Genomic DNA, 18,755 nt, shown 5'->3' on the forward strand with positions numbered 1-18,755 from the left:
AGAGACTTAAGATCAACTCCCTGCTCATGTAGACTTGCTGCAAGTGATTTCCCAAGAGCATGCCCCAGGTCAGTTCCTTTCCACCAGTTTTCCAGTATTTTCTCCCTCTTCCACTGTAAAAGAATATAGACTTCAAGATATCTCTGAAGTGTAGGTATTCATTCACTTTGCTTTCATGCAATAGATGTACACACTTTTCTTTGGCTTCTCTGTTTATCATCATCTACTTAATCATGGCACACTCTGAGAAGGAAAGTTTACCCTCCACAGGAATTCAGCTGAAAGTCTTAAATCTCTAAACTGCAGCTGATGGAGATGAATATAGATGAGGAAGGAGGCTTTCTCCTTAAGCCTTGCTACAGAGCAAGACTCCTCTCTCGTTCGCATACACAAAATGGGGGGGGGGGGGCGCAAATAAGCCATCCCCAGAAAACCCAAACCCAAATGAAGAAACAAATGGATGCAATTGTATTACATTCTGGGACAAATAAAAACATTTATTTAATAATGTAGTAAGTAGTTCTTTCTCAGGACCATATTTTGATGGGTCTTTCAGTTTGGTTTCACCTCAGACAATATTGAATTTATGTTGTGACTTCAGTTTGGTCATTTTAATTTCCTCATCTTTAAAGAAAGGATAACAACAGATTTTGTCACACAATATGCTGTAGAGATTAATGGGGATGATTAGGGAAAATGGTTAGGCTTTACCAACGTCTCACCAGTCAGACAGTAGCTGACATACATTTTTCAGAAGTAGTGTCCTAACATATGTTTGATATTCAACTAGTTCAAGTTGTTCTTATACTTTATTTGCATATACCAGACTAGAGAATGTAAAGAAAATGACTTTTTCCACCCAAATTTCTTTTTGAATAAACCTTAATTGACTATTTGGTGCTCAGAAAACTCAAACACAATTGCAAACTAAGTCACATTAAGACCCTCTTTGGTGTTTTCTCCTCCACAATCCATTTTCAATTTTATCAGTAGAGTATATATTTAAGAATATATTTATATACAAACCACACACACAAAATCTTAAAATCAAGAAATAAGTACAGTGAAGGAGAAACAAGAAAATTATGTAAGTAACAAACCACTTAAGAAAACGGAAAAAAAAAACCTTTTCTACTTTTCTAAGTGCGGGGTCGTTTTAAGACCAAGCCTGGTGATAGAGGATTTTAATTTCAGCTACTCATGATGTCTGAAGCAGTAAGATCCATTTAATTAGAGGTAAGTGGTGATACCTGATGTCAAACCAAACAAAACTTAGTGTAAACAAAGAAAATGGGACCCGTTGCATTGGACTGTGCCTCTAACATCTTCAGTAAGCATCATCTCACATGCAGAGCTCTGGGACCTAAAACCTAGCTATAAGAGAAAAACAGGTAACTTTGAATAAAAGCTGTATTTCAGCTTTAGCAGTTATCAAGGGGATTTAAAGTACTATTACCTCATAATAACACGGACAAGGCAGGGCAAATTCCCACTCTGTGGGATCTGGAATTTCAAAAGCAATGTTAGTGCCGCGAGTGTGTACAGTTTTAGCACCAGGACCCAGACAAAACTAACCTCCTAAGCATAAACAAGGTCAGTCACTGTTGCCAATTAGTTTAGAAGCAAAACAGCTCCTCTTTGAGAAAGTATGTGGCTCTGAAAAGAGCCTTTGGGTTAAGGGTGAGGTCGGTGCGCTCACTTGGAGCTGGTGTACTTGGTGACGGCCTTGGTGCCCTCGGACACGGCGTGCTTGGCCAGCTCCCCGGGCAGCAGCAGGCGCACGGCCGTCTGGATCTCCCGGGACGTGACGGTCGAGCGCTTGTTGTAATGCGCCAGGCGCGACGCCTCGCCCGCGATGCGCTCGAAGATGTCGTTGACGAACGAGTTCATGATGCCCATGGCCTTGGAAGAGATGCCGGTGTCGGGGTGGACCTGCTTCAGCACCTTGTACACGTACACCGAGTAGCTCTCCTTGCGGCTGCGCTTGCGCTTCTTGCCGTCCTTCTTCTGGGCCTTGGTCACGGCCTTCTTGGAGCCCTTCTTCGGGGCGGGAGCGGACTTCGCTGGCTCAGGCATGGCGACACAGTCCAGGAAAACTGTAATGGCAAGTGGGCCGGGGCCTCCCTTTTTATTAGGCATTATTCAAATGAGGATTAGAAAAGCACACTTCTAATTGGGTAATATTTGGGCGATGTCATCTTAAGCATGGTCCAATAGAAAAACGCGATGACACAAATGCTTCCCATTGGTCTAAATGAAAAGAAAAAGGCAGCCAATCGGAAGGGTCCTTTTTCGCGCCCAGAGAAAACTATAAAGTCCAAGCTCTTGCTATTTTTCACCTAACACAGTTGCTAACAGCTGTTAAATCTCCGAGATGTCAGGACGCGGCAAACAGGGCGGCAAGGCTCGCGCCAAGGCCAAGACCCGCTCCTCCCGGGCCGGCCTGCAGTTCCCCGTGGGCCGCGTGCACCGTCTCCTCCGCAAGGGCAACTACGCGGAGCGGGTGGGCGCCGGCGCCCCGGTGTACCTGGCGGCCGTGCTGGAGTACCTGACGGCCGAGATCCTGGAGCTGGCTGGCAACGCGGCCCGCGACAACAAGAAGACGCGCATCATCCCGCGCCACCTGCAGCTGGCCATCCGCAACGACGAGGAGCTCAACAAGCTGCTGGGCCGCGTGACGATTGCGCAGGGCGGCGTCCTGCCCAACATCCAGGCGGTGCTGCTGCCCAAGAAGACCGAGAGCAGCCACCACAAGGCCAAGGGGAAATAATTCCCTTAAATTTCTCAAAGGCTCTTTTCAGAGCCACCCACTCCCTCTTTTAAAAGAACTGAGCATTTTCGTGAATAGCAATATGGATTGGAAACAATCAGTTTGGTCTGAAATTTTTTCTTGTTTAGTGTCCCCCTACACATTTATAACTCCACATAAGCTTGAAAACCTTGCTTTAAAATATGTAATAGTTTTACTAGTATACCTGATTAAAGTAAATTTTTCCGTAAGAATTGTAAGCATGCTCTTTTGAGTTAAATCGTGTATAATGGTGTTGATGGAAAATTAGTCCTTGAATTTTTTTTTTTGGTTTTTTTCGTGACAGGCTTTCTCTGTGGCTTTGGAGCCTGTTCTGGAACTAGCTCTTTTAGACCAGGCTGGTTTTGAACTCAGAGATCCGCCTGCCTCTGCTGGGATTAAAGGCGTGCGCCACCACCGCTCGGCTAGTCCTTGAATTTTTAAGCTATATATTAAAAACCGGTGAAAATTTTAAAATAATTGTGTAGAGGTCTGAGACTGACGGTGGCCACTTGCCATTTGAGTTGGAAATTTGATACCCCCAAAATTGATATATAGATGTGTTGAATTTTTTAAGGTCCATAACAAAACGTTTGAGAGCATACTGATTACGAGCGATAACTGCGAGGAATCATTACCTGGCATATTTATTTACCGTTTTAGTGTACTAGGGAAAACTTGGCACTCGCATTTATGTCAACTGGAAAAAGCATGTATGAAACAACGTATTTATGAGGAATAAACAAACAGCCCAGAGATCACCAAGGGTATCAAAAGGTTTGCAAACATTTCTTTGCAACAAGATCACTTACTATATAATTTAGACTGTTCTCCCCCTAGAAGCGATTCTCCTGCCTCAGTTTCCCGATTGACGGGTGTACTGGTTTAAGATTCTAACATCTCCATTTCAGACGTTAAGTGAAGGATTAGAAAAGAAAAAACAAGCCAACGCGCCTGAACAGTTGACCAATACCTTTACAGTTGAGTGGGCTGGGCCCAGTGTATTCTCGTCCAATCAGCTTCAGATTCTGATTATAAATAAACCTTCAGCAGGGTCCGTAACGCAATACTTCCTTCTGCACGGACATGGCTCGCACCAAGCAGACCGCTCGCAAGTCCACCGGCGGCAAGGCCCCGCGCAAGCAGCTGGCCACCAAGGCTGCCCGCAAGAGCGCCCCGGCCACCGGCGGCGTGAAGAAGCCCCACCGCTACCGGCCCGGCACCGTGGCGCTGCGCGAGATCCGGCGCTACCAGAAGTCGACCGAGCTGCTGATCCGCAAGCTGCCGTTCCAGCGTCTGGTGCGCGAGATCGCGCAGGACTTCAAGACCGACCTGCGCTTTCAGAGCTCGGCCGTCATGGCTCTGCAGGAGGCCAGCGAGGCCTACCTGGTGGGTCTGTTTGAGGACACCAACCTGTGCGCCATCCACGCCAAGCGCGTCACCATCATGCCCAAGGACATCCAGCTGGCCCGCCGCATCCGTGGGGAGAGGGCTTAAGTTTTCTCTGGCTTGTTCTTCCCCAAAGGCTCTTTTCAGAGCCACCACATTTCTCACTAGAGAGGCTGATTGCACTAAGCGCCCCAGGATATCTTGTATTAACGTGTTGAATATTGTACTACAGAATCTTCGGAAAGTAGACTTTGTTTACCTTAAGATTTAGTTCATAACCTTCCGTGACACAGGAGTGGCCGGTCCCAGCGGTTAAAATCACTTGATTTCCCTAACCCACAATTCTAAGGTTGCCAGCAGTGATACTGCAGCTTGAAACTTCCTAACTAGGTTATCTGAAAGCTTATTGAAATGTACCAAGGCAACAATGTGTGTGTGCTTGTGTTTGAAGTAAACGAAATAGACTGGTTTGGTGGAAATGCTGCTCCATACAGTATTTGACTGGTGCTTGTAGTGCGAAGGGGAATTGCAAGGCTTATTGATTCTTGACCTGTGTGCAGTAGACTCACGGGTATGGAATGCGGCGTTGCAAAGGAGAAAAAGGATTCAACTTCCTTTCACCAATGCCTAGCTTTTGCGGACTGCTATCTAGTTTCTACTTCCTGTTCTGTTGAGGAATTTTGTCTGGTAACTAGAATTGGGAGAAAAGACGAGGGTGGGGGAGTGCCAGGAATTTTTTTCTCAGGTCCTCCACTCTTTGAGTACTGATCTCTGAACCTCATCTAGGAGAATAATACCAAAGTAAGCCAAGGTCACCAAAACTAGCTACCTTTCAAAATACCTCGCACAGGGTACTTAATATTTGACCCTAAGTATATTACTTAGACATAAGGATTAGTTGAAGCCAAAACAGTGAACACAGTGATTGGGAGACACTTGGTAGAAGTTTCCCTTTTCTTCAAAAGTTCATAAATGGAAATTTCCCTAAATTGTCGGGCCTGACATACCAGAACATCATGCTCCCAGGAATTCCCACGAGGTTACCTTTCCTGTCAGAAATTTACTCCTGCATTTACCATTCCACATATTAACTTCCCTTACCCTTAGAATAGCTGCTAAGTTGTATGGTTGACTTTACTGGGCTTGTTGCAAAACTTTTCTTTGTAAATAATTTTCCCTGTTAACATGCTTTTGTCAGGTTAATTTAAAGGCCCCAGGCACTGAACCTTAAAGTACAGGAAATATTTTTTTATTATTTTTATTTTTCTGTTTTGAACTTTCATTAGAGAGAGAATCAGAGCCACGATTTCTTTTTCAGGAATTGAAATTGTGCTCCTCGGGCTCTTCCTATTTCATAGAATGCTTCTTGGTCTTCAAGTAGTTCTTACAAGGAAAGGGGATTGTTGAACCTTTTCTGCAAGATAACAAAACCAGTCCCTTACAAACTAGTAACTCCATAAGAAATACTCAATAAGGGACATGAGTGTGTATTGTTTTGTATGTGCAAACCACACTTCAAAATGTACTTAGACAAACTGCCTGGTTAAGATTCAATGTGACTTTTTTTCCCCAAGAGTTCTCAACTTGTTGACACATTGTAAAGGCAAAGTCACTGACACTGAAGATAAGAGCAGTAGGTGGCTGGGAGAAAACTCAGTTGCTGTGAAAGATAGGACCGGGCCAAAGAGCTTGAATCTTGGGAACCAAACAGGACTCTTGCCTTTCCGGTCTTCCAGTGAGAAAACCATCCTCAGTCATTCTTCCTCTTATTTGGAAGTGTGAAGAAGAGGCGGCCTGGGTGCTTCCCACTGGTAGAGGGAGGGGACGGGGAGGTCTGGGTGCTTTCCGCTGGTAGAGAGAGGGGACGGGGAGGTCTGCACAGCCCTTTCCTACCTCTGCACACTGTAAATTAATACAGAGCAAAAACCCTGCTTCTTGGATGATTTCGAAATGAAGAAAACATGGACCACTTCTCACCGGAAATGTGGCAAGGCTGAGAGAAACAAAGGGATTGAAAGCACACGACTTGGGTTTGAATCCCTCTTACTGAAATATTTATATATGGAGCAGAGACAAGAAGTACCGTTGGCAATTGGCAGCAAACCGCATGTAAGCTCCAGTAACCCTGCTGCCACTGCAGGCATCCACTGTTCAGGCTGTTTAGCTCCCGTTAGGAAGAAAGCGCTGTGCACACCACACGTCAGAAACAACTCGGTCAGAACTGAGAGTCCCAAACCCCTCAGCCACGAGACTATTGTATCCTTGCTGTGAGCGAAGCAGGCTGGGAGCCTGACTCCAAAGCCAGGGTGGCCCGCTAGCAGTGGGTAGCTCCAAATATGACGTGGCTGGAGAGATTTTCCCACAGGCCTCAATAGACTCTGGGGTTCCAGTGCTTTCCTTTTTACTGAAAATTCTGATAAAGTTCTGTGGTAAATATTGAATAAATGTTGGTGGCACAAAGTGTTCCCTATCAGATAAAAAAAAAACCTGTTTATAAAATAACAGTCTGATCTTATTGTCTTTTGTATCTGGCAAATCTGACCACATTAAAAGAGAGAAGGGCCTGGCTAAAGTCCGTGCTAAACGCCCCTGCAAAGACCTCAAAATACACAGGATCATCACCTAGCATGCCATCTGTCTGGCGCAGCAGGGCAGCATAAATTTCTGTATAGGCTGCTGTTTGTATGAATAATTTCGGGGTTTCTTTACACTTGAACCGTGTAACTTTGTAACTAGTAAACGAACGCCAATCACGAGCCAGTGTCCCGAGTTAAATCTCAATGCCCTCGGGGGTTGTAAATACAGGAAGTTGCTGGTTCACCATTTTGAATGTTTTCGCGCCAAACCCGCAACAGTTGCGAGAAAGGCAGTATGAACTGCAGTTTCTAACGCAGTTTCCTGGGACAGAACTGTTGGAGCCCTTCTTGCGTGCGATCAAGTGTGAGATGTGTGGATGACTCCAGGAATTAGTAATTTCTTGTCAATTTTCCATTCAAGGTTTTCATTAAATTTGTACCGCCAAATGGCTCGTTTTTCTAAGCAATAAAAACATACTTTGATTTTTTTTCAAAGGAACATTTTTTTTGTGATCATAATTCCTGGGATATGCTAGAGTAATTGTTACGTCAAAATTGGAAATTGTACATTTAGAAGAAAATGTAGGCGACGAGTTCCTTTCTAGTACTGGGTTTCAACGCGGACCAATCCCTTGTCTGGTTCTATGATGTCAGCAGTTTGCTGTCCAATCCAGCAGGGAGAGTCGTTATATAAACGCAGGATTTTTCAGGCAGTTCATTCGTTCCGCTCTTCTTACGTCCTAACATGGCTCGCACAAAGCAGACCGCTCGCAAGTCCACCGGCGGCAAGGCCCCGCGCAAGCAGCTGGCCACCAAGGCCGCCCGCAAGAGCGCCCCGGCCACCGGCGGCGTGAAGAAGCCCCACCGCTACCGGCCCGGCACCGTGGCGCTGCGCGAGATCCGGCGCTACCAGAAGTCGACCGAGCTGCTGATCCGCAAGCTGCCGTTCCAGCGTCTGGTGCGCGAGATCGCGCAGGACTTCAAGACCGACCTGCGCTTCCAGAGCTCGGCCGTCATGGCTCTGCAGGAGGCCTGCGAGGCCTACTTGGTGGGTCTGTTTGAGGACACCAACCTGTGCGCCATCCACGCCAAGCGCGTCACCATCATGCCCAAGGACATCCAGCTGGCCCGCCGCATCCGCGGGGAGAGGGCATAAATTTCCTGGTTGTCTTCTTCTGCAAAAGGCTCTTTTCAGAGCCCCTCCCTTATCACCAAAAAGGAGCTGGTAAACTTCATTCACAAGAATTATGAATTCATGCTATTGACCAATTCTTTATTTGAGGCTTCAATGGCTTATCAAATTATAATGTTATCTCGTGAGCACCTTAAGCATACAATTCCATTACTATAAATTCCATTCTCGGTCGCCTTTAGACACGAAGTCCATAAGTGTTTCTAATCCTTTCTGGCCCCATGTTTGCACACACGAATATTTGCAAAAATGGAATATCAAAAGTATGTCCTTTAACTGCACCCTTTGAAAATGTTATTAGTTAATGTATATTACCGTCCACCCGTTCTGCATTTCAGTGTTCCCAAGATCTGGGATTTTAGTTGTTGAAATTGTTGGCTTAAAACTATCCTATTCATTTTTTTTTTTCCTTTCAAGCAATGCTTCACTCTAGACCAGGCTTTCCTGGAACTATTGCTAATTTTGAACTCTGGCAACCTGGCCTGTTGATGTTTAATTAGCCTGGTGCTAGATGAAGAAGTGAAGTTTTAAGTTTTCAAAGTAACATACCATCTTTGACATTTTTTTCTTTAAATGATATTTTTTGTGGTTAAAGAAGTTCCTACTTTGAGAGTCATACAATTTACTATGATAGTTTGGCTATTTTGTACACACCATTCTCAGATCATTTCTAGCAAAAATATATCTTGGCGTCTCTTGCGTCCTTGATTATGTCAGGTATTAAGTATTGGTAAGGCAGTTTTTATTTATTTATTTATTTATTTTTTAGATAAATTCTCAGGAAACTTGTTCAGTGTTGGAATCACCTGAAGATGTAGCAACAAAAGACCTTGTAATCTTGCCTCCGCTGCATTTGTAGGTTTATCTGCATGCCCAGGTAAACCTGGATCAAGACTGTAACTGTCAAAAGAAACTGCATTTTTCTTTTTAAAATAAAACAACAGCATCCTTTGTTATTTTACATCTAACTCCATCTGATGATGTCATAAATTAACTACAGACCTCTGCTCATCTTCCCCACCGATAGTCTCTCCCCATAAAAAGCTTTACTTTTTCCCATATAGCAAACTTCTCCACACCTTTTCCCTTTACCTTGTTTTGTTCTTCTCAAATTCTTTGAAATTTTAATATAACTGTTGGCCTCTTAACAATATTCTAATATATTTTCCTGCTTGGCATCTGAACATGCCAAAAAAAAAAAAAAAAACCAAACAAAACCAAACCTATATTGACATTGACTATTTACTTAAGAGCATGCCTGTTTGCTCTGTGTTTTCAACTTCTCACTGGCAGTCTCATCCGAATGCATTTGAGGGCTGGAGAGCCACCCTCATAATTTTCTGACTATTCTAGAATTTTCCTAATGTAAATTATCTTTTGTATTTTCTGTCTTTAAATATCAATAGGAAGTGACAGTAGCCCCGTCAGATTCACATCTAATTTATTCTAACTCGGAATTAATTAGGTTAGCCTCTGAAGTCTGATTTGTTTTTGAATATTTGAGTTACTTTTTTAAAGCTTTGTGTATGAGGTTTTGCCTACCTGTATATATATACCATATATATATATACACCACATATCACACACACACACACACACACACACACACACACACACACACACACACACACACATATGTTCAACACTTACATGCCTGATATCGGGAGAATCTATAAGGAAGCCTGAGATCCCTGGGGTCAGCATAAGACAGTTGAGTGCCTGTGGGTACTGGGAAACAAATGCAGATTTGCCTGCTAATCCATTTCCACAACTCCTAAAGTCAATAATGTCTAATCTTCCTAATTAAAAAAAACCTTTAACAATTGAAAACTTGCTTTCTCCATTGAAGATACCAATGTGTGGAAAGCACCAGGAGCCTGAGCCATTTCAAAGAGAAAGCTCTCCCATGGTTAATTTCAGTCTGTAGCCCATCCGGTACCTGTGTTATTTGCTACACTCAGAAACAACGTTTGTACTCAAACAAAAACATCTATTCCTTTTACTCTTGCAAAAATTAAAGGCAGGACTTGTGGACAAATCCTCTTAAATAATGTTCCTTGTCTACTTCGTATAAGTTTACAACAATACCCAATTAACTATGAGGATGCCTTCTGCTTGGTGGATTCTTCGTGAACACTGGAGGGATTTTTAAAAATATCTTTGCTCAGTTGAGTGTGATTCAAAAAAGCATACACAGGTATGTGAACCCGAGGGCTGTTCTCCTTTGGAACTTCAAATTGTCAATTTCTGTGCCATTATTTTCAGCAGTAAGTAAAAATTTGGGGACTAACAAACACAATTTGGGATTGTAACCTTCAGTCGCGGCGGCCAGAGGGCGGCGGATTGGACACTCCACCAATCACAGCCCAGCTCTGCCTTATATAAGCCCGGAGCCTGAGCAAAGGAGCATTGCAAAATTTGCTCTTTGAGCTAGGTTTTCTTAACTTTGCTAGCATTTTATATTCTCGCCATGTCCGAAACTGCTCCTGCCGAGACTGCTGCACCAGCTCCTGTGGAGAAGTCTCCCGCGAAGAAGAAGACGACAAAAAAGGCTGGCGCTGCCAAACGCAAGGCTACCGGCCCGCCGGTGTCCGAGCTCATAACTAAGGCTGTGTCTGCCTCCAAGGAGCGCAGCGGCGTGTCCCTGGCCGCGCTCAAGAAGGCTCTGGCTGCCGGTGGCTACGATGTGGAGAAGAACAACAGCCGCATCAAGCTGGGGCTCAAGAGCCTGGTGAGCAAGGGCACCCTGGTGCAGACCAAGGGCACCGGCGCCTCTGGCTCCTTCAAGCTCAACAAGAAGGCGGCTTCCGGGGAGGCCAAGCCTAAAGCCAAGAAGGCTGGGGCTGCCAAGGCCAAGAAACCTGCAGGCACCACTCCGAAAAAGCCTAAGAAGGCTGCGGGGGCCAAGAAGACCGTGAAGAAAACGCCGAAGAAAGCAAAGAAGCCTGCGGCGGCTGGAGTAAAGAAGGTGGCCAAGAGCCCTAAGAAGGCCAAGGCTGCAGCGAAGCCCAGAAAGGCAGCTAAGAGCCCGGCGAAGCCCAAGGCTGTGAAGCCAAAAGCGGCTAAACCTAAAGTTGCCAAGCCAAAGACGGCTAAGCCTAAAGCTGCTAAGGCGAAGAAGGCTGTTTCCAAAAAGAAGTAGGTTTGCTTCTGACAGCAACAAAGCCCCAAAGGCTCTTTTCAGAGCCACCCAGAGAGCTCTGTGAATGTAGCTGTACACTGTTTTTAAATGGTCCGGTCCTTGAGTCGAGGCACTTGGCTACAATTTTTGGCTCAATCGCTAAGGTTAGAAATACTGGCAGAGATGAGGTTTTTAATGTGATAAACTACTTTTAGTTTTCCACAGTTCACATGTATTACAGTGAAGCTTTCACAATTTGAGTAACGCAGAGCGCGAAAAGAGACCGAGTTTATTGGTCGAGCATAACAATCTAAGCCAAACAGCACCATGGTTTTCTTCTAATCTTACCCTGATTGGACAGTTAGTCGGTGACGTTTGCAGATACTTGTTACTTGTTTAAATTGCCAATGAGATTTGAACACTTTTCTTTTAAAGTTCGCGTTCTTCGCAGTACTTCAGCCCGCGAAGTCCGCGCCCGACTGGAAGTTCTTCCCTATGTAGGCGGTGACTGGGTCGCTGGACCTCTAGAAGCCAGCCCCAAGGAGTAGGTTTACACGTGCTTAAGGAGCTACACCCAGTACCGGCATCTCTTCCAAAGCCCCGTGCCAAACACGCCGCGTCCGACTGCAGCAAAACTGTCCAAGTCATTTACACTTTTTTTTTTCTTTTAGAGACAATGTATGACAGCCTTGACTGTCCTGGAACTAGTTCTGTAGAGGAGACTGACCTCGAACTCAGATCCGTCCGCCTCCGCCCCGGAGTGATAGGACTAAAGGCGGAGTGATGGGATTAAAGGCACCACCACCACCCGGTCCTCATTTACACATTTTATGCAATGTTTACTGGGTTCTGCCATTGGTGATACACAGACACTGAAGTTCCTTGAGAACAGTCCTTTTGTTGTTTTAAAGGTTTAATAACGTGGCTGGTGTGACACCCAAACGGGAGTTTTGTTTTATTTATTTAACATTAGGTCGATTTTAGGCGTTAGAGATTGTGTGTTGTTTTCAGTTTTAAGGTTGGATTGCTGTCAACATTTCAGTGATCCATTGTTAACTGTTTCAGGTTTCCCACCTGGGAGGGCAGTCAAGAATGCTTAAGTAAATAGTTTTTAAGGGAACAACTTTCAAGTCACGTTTTCTTTAGATGTAAGTATTGGGAATGCGGATTCTTGGTCGCTGCAGGCTTAATTTACGTGAAATGCCTGAATGTTCATGAAGAAGTTAAATTATACTTAGTCAAAGCATCGCACAGTGGTGTCAGGAGCCGTTTCCTCCTAGGATTATTGCAGGAACCATCGCCCTGGGGAGTCTGCAGAGAGCCCCACACCCCTAATTGTGTTAGGAATCCCTCTATTGACAGAGCCTACCCCATACCCAAATTGGCTGTTGATGCAGAGCTGTTAGCTGAACCCGCCCCACATTCCAAACTATCTAGAGAACTAGGTGTGTCAACCTGTGAACTCCTGGCCTACGTGACCCGACTGAACGTAACCTCCTGGCCTATGTGACCGTGGACCACGCGGCAAGAGTCCATGCCCCCGCCCCCATCCAAGCCAAACTCCTTACCCTATAGAAGCTGTACCCCGTCTCTAATAAACGGAGGCTTCGACAAATCTGCCTAGCCTTCTTACTCTTTCCCCCCATATCTTCCAGATAGTGCCTCTCCCGGACCCTGGAATAACTGAACTGCAGGGTGGGTTACAACCCCTAGACTAAGTAACCCACCCAAAAGCGGTTTACACAGTGGGAATTAGAATTGGCTTTTTGTGTAAACACTATGCTGGCAATTCGAATTTTTCTGTGGATTTGTGTATCTGATCTATACAGAGCAAAGTAACTGGAATTTCTGTTGCCATGTTTTCTTCCTTCCTTCCTTCCTTCCTTCCTTCCTTCCTTCCTTCCTTCCTTCCTTTATTATTTATTTACTTTTTTCATGACAGGGTTTCTCTGTCGCTTTGGAGCCTGTCCTGGAACTAGCTCTTGTAGCCCAGGCTGGTCTGGAACTCACAGAGATCTGCCTGCCTCTGCCTCCCTGGGATTAAAGGCGTGAGCCACTACCGTCCAGCTATTTATTTATTTATTGAGACAGGGTTTCTCTATAGCTTTGGAAACTGTCCTGGAACTAGCTCTTGTAGACCAGGCTGGCCTCGAACTCACAGAGTTCTGCCTGCCTCTGTCTTCCGAGTGCTGGCCATACTTTTTAATGAAGTTCCTACAATGACAAAGCTAGCTTCATTTTGCTGCCTATGTTTTATTTGCCTTCTAATGTTTTGCCCCTCTAGAAGTTCATTTTGTTATTACTCATTATTTTTTAGGTATGGCCACAACCCAGCCCACACTGACTGCCACCAGAAAGCAGTTCTTACTGAACCTCAGCGCTGGGATAGCAGTGCTTTAGAATGTGGGCGACATCCGGCTTGTTTGTCATTAATTCCACAGTGTTAGAATTTTCCTTCATCCACAATGGAGATTTGTCTTTTAAGATTAACTCTTTGTTTTATTTTGCTATATTCTTTCTATTCTGCAATGAGGGGACAAAATTCTAAGCAATAAAGCAGTATTTCTGAATGTGATGCCTCCTTGCCTTAAGCAAAGACCAGGAGTGTCCCTACTCCCATTTCAGGACTTCATTCTTGAGGGATGTTAAATGACCACTTTGAGTACGTTGTAGATTAAACACCTTAGGTTCTCAATATGCTTGTATATGTATTTTCAACAAATAGAAAATTAGGCATTAAGTGACTAATTGGTAGGACAATATATTTTTGAAGTTGATTGACAAGGGTTTTTCAGAAGTTTGCTAGAGAGACAAATAGGTAGGCAAACAGATCTTGCTTCATCTTTGCCTCTGAATTCTTTTTTTTGTATTTTTTCTTTTGTATCTCTTCATAGGAATGCTACTCTATTTATTTGTTTGGTAGTTCAAAAGGGAACACTGGAAGGTTTTGTGAATTTATAGATATTTTTACTGCTTTGACTTCATCATCACTTTCAATATTTAAATTTTTAATCTTATATTGACTCCTATATGCAAAACTGAAGTATAGTTTGCAGGGAGGTTTCTCCTTTACTCTAGGATCCTGGCAGTGACCCTGTAGCAATGATGATGTAGAACACGGTTGACAACACTCGGCCCAAGACAGGACGGAGACCCAGAGCAGAAGGGGATGGAAGACAGGGCTGATGAGAATCTCGACATTTTCGTTATCAATTGTATTTATCTACCAGCGGAAGAAATGGAAACCAAGGACGTTGAGTGGTAAATGTGGTTATGCCAAGACTCCAGCCTCTGGAGTAGAAGGGCAAGAACAGCAGGAGAGAAAAGGGAACACTGATTTAGGTGGGGTTCTTCTTGCTGCCATCCATGCAGAAGGCACAGAGCCCTGGGCCCCAGACCTGGAAAGAAGAGATGGCAGCATTAGTGGAGGAGTCGTCAGCCAGAGCCGACTTCCCCCTCAGTACCCCACACCCACCTGCGTCCCTGCTGCTCTTGCTCCCAGCCCTGGCATTTTCCGGCTCTTGGCACAACTGTTACATGACATTTACGTCCACCTTCACTGCTTTTTAACTTTGCTGTATTACAAAAGAAATGAAACAGAAATTGGTTAAGGAAAATGGATTTATGTATAGCTTGACCCCAATCAGGGAAAGAATTTATTCTCCACTGTGCCTGTGGCAATCTTCTATTTTATAGGAGTTAACTAGAAAAGGACAGGCTATAGAGAAGAAAGACAGGTTTACAGGTCTTTTCCCGGGGTGAACACTATTAAGCCGGAGGCACAAAACTGACCTCCTCTCCCAGTTACATAGCCCAGGCTTGCTGTAAATGTTCCTCAATCCTGCTATCTAGGACCAACTGCAAAACAGTGAAATCCTGACTTTTCTAGGGATGATCCTGTGGGTTAGGAGGGAGTGGGCTGGACGGAGAGGAACTTGCAGTTGGGAATGGCTTTAAGACAATCTCTGCCGTCAAGCTTGGCCACCCTGTCTACCCATTGCTCTTCTATGTCAGCCACTGGGGGTGGGGCTGTGCTTTGACGGGGTGGGGTAGGATCTGCACAAAGCATTTTAATAGGTGTCGCTTCCAGACCCAGGTCTCATGTGCTGGGTTACTTCCGGACTGAGTTGACCAGCGACAATGGGACCTATTATTCCAGAGGGGTAAAGTCTAGTGCTGCAGCACACTGTGCGGCACACCGAGACTCAGCTCAGAGAGACATAGGAGAGAGTAAATCAGAAGACAGAGGGAAACATGGAGGACAAAGGGACAGGGAAACCCCAAGGAGACGGGAGAGGGAAGGAACAGAATATGGGACCCAACGGAAATGGAGCAGCCCAGGGTTCCTAGTTGGGTCAGGAGAGGCTCCTGCTTCTCTGAAGCCTATTGTGACAGGATGCCTGCAGTGTGCCCTCCCATGCTACCCTTGAGACCAGCAATTCTAAACGCTTGGATTTCTCAGCTGCACAAAAGGCTTGTTGCACTAGATCGTGCTCCTTTCTGCTTCTTTGGGGACCAAGTACACATCAGGAGTTGTTCTTGAGGATGAACTTGTACCAGTGTGGGAGCCCATGTGCGACTCAGTTTCCATCTGGAGTCACTTCTGACTTAAAGAAGTTATTTGAGTTCAAGCTTGCCTGCTTTGTTTTTTCCATGAACCTTGAGGGCTATGAGTAACGTCCGTATTAGCTCTTAGAAAGAGCATTTTTGCCCAGATGAAAGAACACATTTTTTTTTCTATTAAGATTTGGGCTGGTGTATGACAGGCAGAGCACTCCTCGTTAGAGAATAGAAGCTGCTTAGCTGAATAAGTTAACGCACCGGTTTGAGCTTCCTCTCAAGGACAGTGCAGGGAGGTGGTCAGCTGACTGTAGTGCTCTCTATTCTGCCTTTTGCCTGTAGTATGTACACTCAGAAACTGAGAAATAAACTCGGGGCTGTTTGGTGTTGGCTTTTAGTCCTCCTAGTCTATCATATGTTTCAGGCTTCATTTCTCTCAATCTAACATTTCCTCAGCCTCTGTGCCCCCTCCCAGGGTACCCCCAGCTGATTTCTGCCGGAGTGGGCTCTGATATACCAGCCCATGTCTCAGTATTTTTCCAAAGCTTGTGGAACTGAGGTTAGCTGAATTTGGTACCTCGGTGGCTCTTGACTTAAGACCACATCAAGATCCAGGGAGGGATGCATGACGTTTGGAACCCAGATTGAATTATTCTGCAACAATTGAAAAGATCTTCTCTGATTCCTCTGACTAGAATGTTTTGGCCATCATATTTGCCCTCCTACTTCATACAGCATTTAAAATGTGTTGTGGAGTAACAAAACGGAGAATTGTTATTACCCAGAAAGATAATTGTAGAAAATCCCAGTTGGGTCAGGCTGAACTGCTGCGCAGACAGGCTACTAGAATGCCAAAGAGAGGGAGCGGGAGTAGGAGAGTGACAGCTGTCTCTCTTACATCTAAATGCCACTCTTGAGGACAGGGAGAAAAGGCTGGTCTTTTTATTTTAAGACTTTGGGTGGAGAACTGTACCCTCATCAAACTTGGAACTTCTGGCCTCAGTTATTGGAAAGCTCCTAAAACACAGCACAGACCATTTTCACCGTTCATGGTCTACTATTCAAGCTCTTCCTATTGCCCTCTAGGTCTTGTCCACGAAAGGTATTTTGACTCCAGCCTTTACATTTGCATTCAAACAGCAAAATATAAAGAATGAACCAAAAAGAGTGCTCTTGCTCTGGGGTGCTGGAGAGATGGCTCTGTAGTTTAGAACAGATACATTGCTTTTGCAGGGGAACCAAGTTCAGTTTCTTGCATGTACTTCGGGCAGCAACCACATGCCTGTAACTCCAGCTCCAGAGGGATCTGATGACCCTGGCTGCCAAGGATTCATACACTCATGCCTGTGTAAACACACACACACACACACACACACACAATTTAAATAAAGGTTTTTTTTTATGCGCATTGTTTCTGTAAGCCTGTATGTGAACCATGTGTATGCAGTGCCTGTAGAAGCCAGAAGGTGGAGTCAGATTCTTTCAAACTGGAGTTAAAGAAGGTTGTGAGGCTTCTGGGGACTGAACCATGGATTGCTGCAAGAATAGCAAGTGCTTTTAACTATGGAGACGGTTCTCCAGCCATCAAATAGTTTTTGAAATGTAAGGTCTCTGACCTTGCCAACTATCTCAAGGCTGGAAGTCAGACACACTGCCTCACGTGGCTGCAAGACAGACCAGGAAGCAGATAAATAAGAAGGATAGATGGGAATGGTGACTCAACAGAAGGCTGGATGCCTGATCGGGGATGAGTGGATAGATGGATGCGTGGATTGCTGGTTGGTGGCTGGATAATGGATGACAGGTACTGTTTGACTTTGTTTGGTTCGGTTTACAAATGCTCCTACAATGGGAATTTGCTGCCAGTTTGGTGATATGGGGACAGTCCCGACCTTTAGCATACAGGACCCTTTTGGCAGGCCCTTAGGTCACTGTGGGCAATGGCCTTGGAAGTAATCAAAGTAATTGTGGAAAGCCCTAAGTTAATTCTGAAGAAAGGCTTATTGCTATTGCAGAGAGTGAGCCGTCCTCCATTGAAGCCCCTCTCTTGGAAAAAGTGATCTTTTCAGGGATTCTCAGCATTTGTCATGTGTCTGTCAGTATCTTTAGACTTTTGGTATCCAATATGGTAAGCTAGCCAAAACTCTGTCCTTCAATAGGAGCCCGCTTTAGGTATTTTGTAGGATTTGATAAAGATTGACAAAGGGAGCTGGAAATACGAGTGAGTAGTGCAGAAGCCCTAGGAGTGGCCAAGCGACCAAGTTCACAAAGTAGAGCCTTCCCAGCATGCCTCTTACTTCTTGTTTTCCACTCCTCTTTCCTCCTTAGGACCTGCCTCAAAGCTTATATGCTCAAGTTCAGGTAGCCTGTGTAAGACTTTAAGACAATTCTGAAGCCATTTCTGACAATTCTGAACCCTCTCAGCCTCCGTGCCATAGTGCTTCCCCTCCTCCCCTGGGAACCAAGGACCTAATAGCTACACGTGCATGTACTCAGTTCCTCAACAATTACCCACACACGTATGTTTTGATTCAGTCCCCTAGGAAATGGGGTCAAAATGACCTCTTACCTCATCTGATCTGGCAACAGCTCTCCAGCCAATTATTGGTAATAGCCGTTTTGAATAAGCCAATTATAATGGTCAAAGAACAACCCCCTTTGCTTCTGTGGCCTTCTCCTGTAGCTTCCCGAATGCTGGGGGACCCTGTCATGACAGAATTAATAAAATCCTCATGCTTTTGCATCGGCTGTGGTGTGTGAGGTGGTCTCTGGGGGTGACTCCTCCTCGGTGTTTGGATGCTAGAGTCTAACACCTGCATCTCCACGTAGGGCTCTAAGTAACCCTTCCTTACTTTTGTGTCAGCCATTGCCACTCTCCGATGCCCCTGCTCATCTTGGCACAACTGTTACATGACATTTACGTCCACCTTCACTGCTTTTTAACTTTTTAACATCCACTTTAGTCCTCAGGCTGTCAGATGCGAAAGGATGTGACTGTAAGATCCCACTGCTGACCTGTGAACCTGCCTCTAAGGGCATGGTCAAGAAACATTGAAATGAGGAACATAAAAGTTAGAAATACTGGGAGATGGAGGGACTTTTATTTTTATTATTATTTTTTAACAGCCT

At 44.9% G+C, this 18,755-nt stretch overlaps 5 protein-coding genes across 5 annotated transcripts; 4 read left to right on the forward strand and 1 right to left on the reverse strand.

Annotated features, from left to right (window-relative positions):
* Nucleotides 1-1,649: 1,649 nt before the first annotated feature.
* LOC142848278 (histone H2B type 1-C/E/F/G/I-like) lies at nucleotides 1,650-2,100 on the reverse strand. Its single transcript, XM_075970093.1, has one exon. The coding sequence runs from the start codon at nucleotides 2,074-2,076 to the stop codon at nucleotides 1,696-1,698; it is 381 nt and encodes a 126-aa protein (XP_075826208.1). The 5' UTR covers nucleotides 2,077-2,100; the 3' UTR covers nucleotides 1,650-1,695.
* A 247-nt stretch (nucleotides 2,101-2,347) lies between these two features.
* On the forward strand, nucleotides 2,348-2,919 carry LOC142848284 (histone H2A type 1-E-like). Its single transcript, XM_075970099.1, has one exon. The coding sequence runs from the start codon at nucleotides 2,375-2,377 to the stop codon at nucleotides 2,768-2,770; it is 396 nt and encodes a 131-aa protein (XP_075826214.1). The 5' UTR covers nucleotides 2,348-2,374; the 3' UTR covers nucleotides 2,771-2,919.
* A 954-nt stretch (nucleotides 2,920-3,873) lies between these two features.
* Nucleotides 3,874-4,671, forward strand: LOC142848282 (histone H3). Its single transcript, XM_075970097.1, has one exon. The coding sequence runs from the start codon at nucleotides 3,875-3,877 to the stop codon at nucleotides 4,283-4,285; it is 411 nt and encodes a 136-aa protein (XP_075826212.1). The 5' UTR covers nucleotide 3,874; the 3' UTR covers nucleotides 4,286-4,671.
* Nucleotides 4,672-7,488: 2,817 nt separating this feature from the next.
* LOC142848281 (histone H3.1) lies at nucleotides 7,489-7,915 on the forward strand. Its single transcript, XM_075970096.1, has one exon. It carries the CDS (start codon nucleotides 7,499-7,501, stop codon nucleotides 7,907-7,909), a length of 411 nt encoding a protein of 136 aa, XP_075826211.1. The 5' UTR covers nucleotides 7,489-7,498; the 3' UTR covers nucleotides 7,910-7,915.
* Nucleotides 7,916-10,344: 2,429 nt separating this feature from the next.
* H1-5 (H1.5 linker histone, cluster member) lies at nucleotides 10,345-12,560 on the forward strand. The gene has a single exon (XM_075970092.1). The coding sequence runs from the start codon at nucleotides 10,416-10,418 to the stop codon at nucleotides 11,085-11,087; it is 672 nt and encodes a 223-aa protein (XP_075826207.1). The 5' UTR covers nucleotides 10,345-10,415; the 3' UTR covers nucleotides 11,088-12,560.
* The last annotated feature ends 6,195 nt before the right edge of the window (nucleotides 12,561-18,755 follow it).

Source organism: Microtus pennsylvanicus, chromosome 4 (assembly GCF_037038515.1).
Source record: "Microtus pennsylvanicus isolate mMicPen1 chromosome 4, mMicPen1.hap1, whole genome shotgun sequence".
Taxonomy (NCBI): domain Eukaryota; kingdom Metazoa; phylum Chordata; class Mammalia; order Rodentia; family Cricetidae; genus Microtus; species Microtus pennsylvanicus.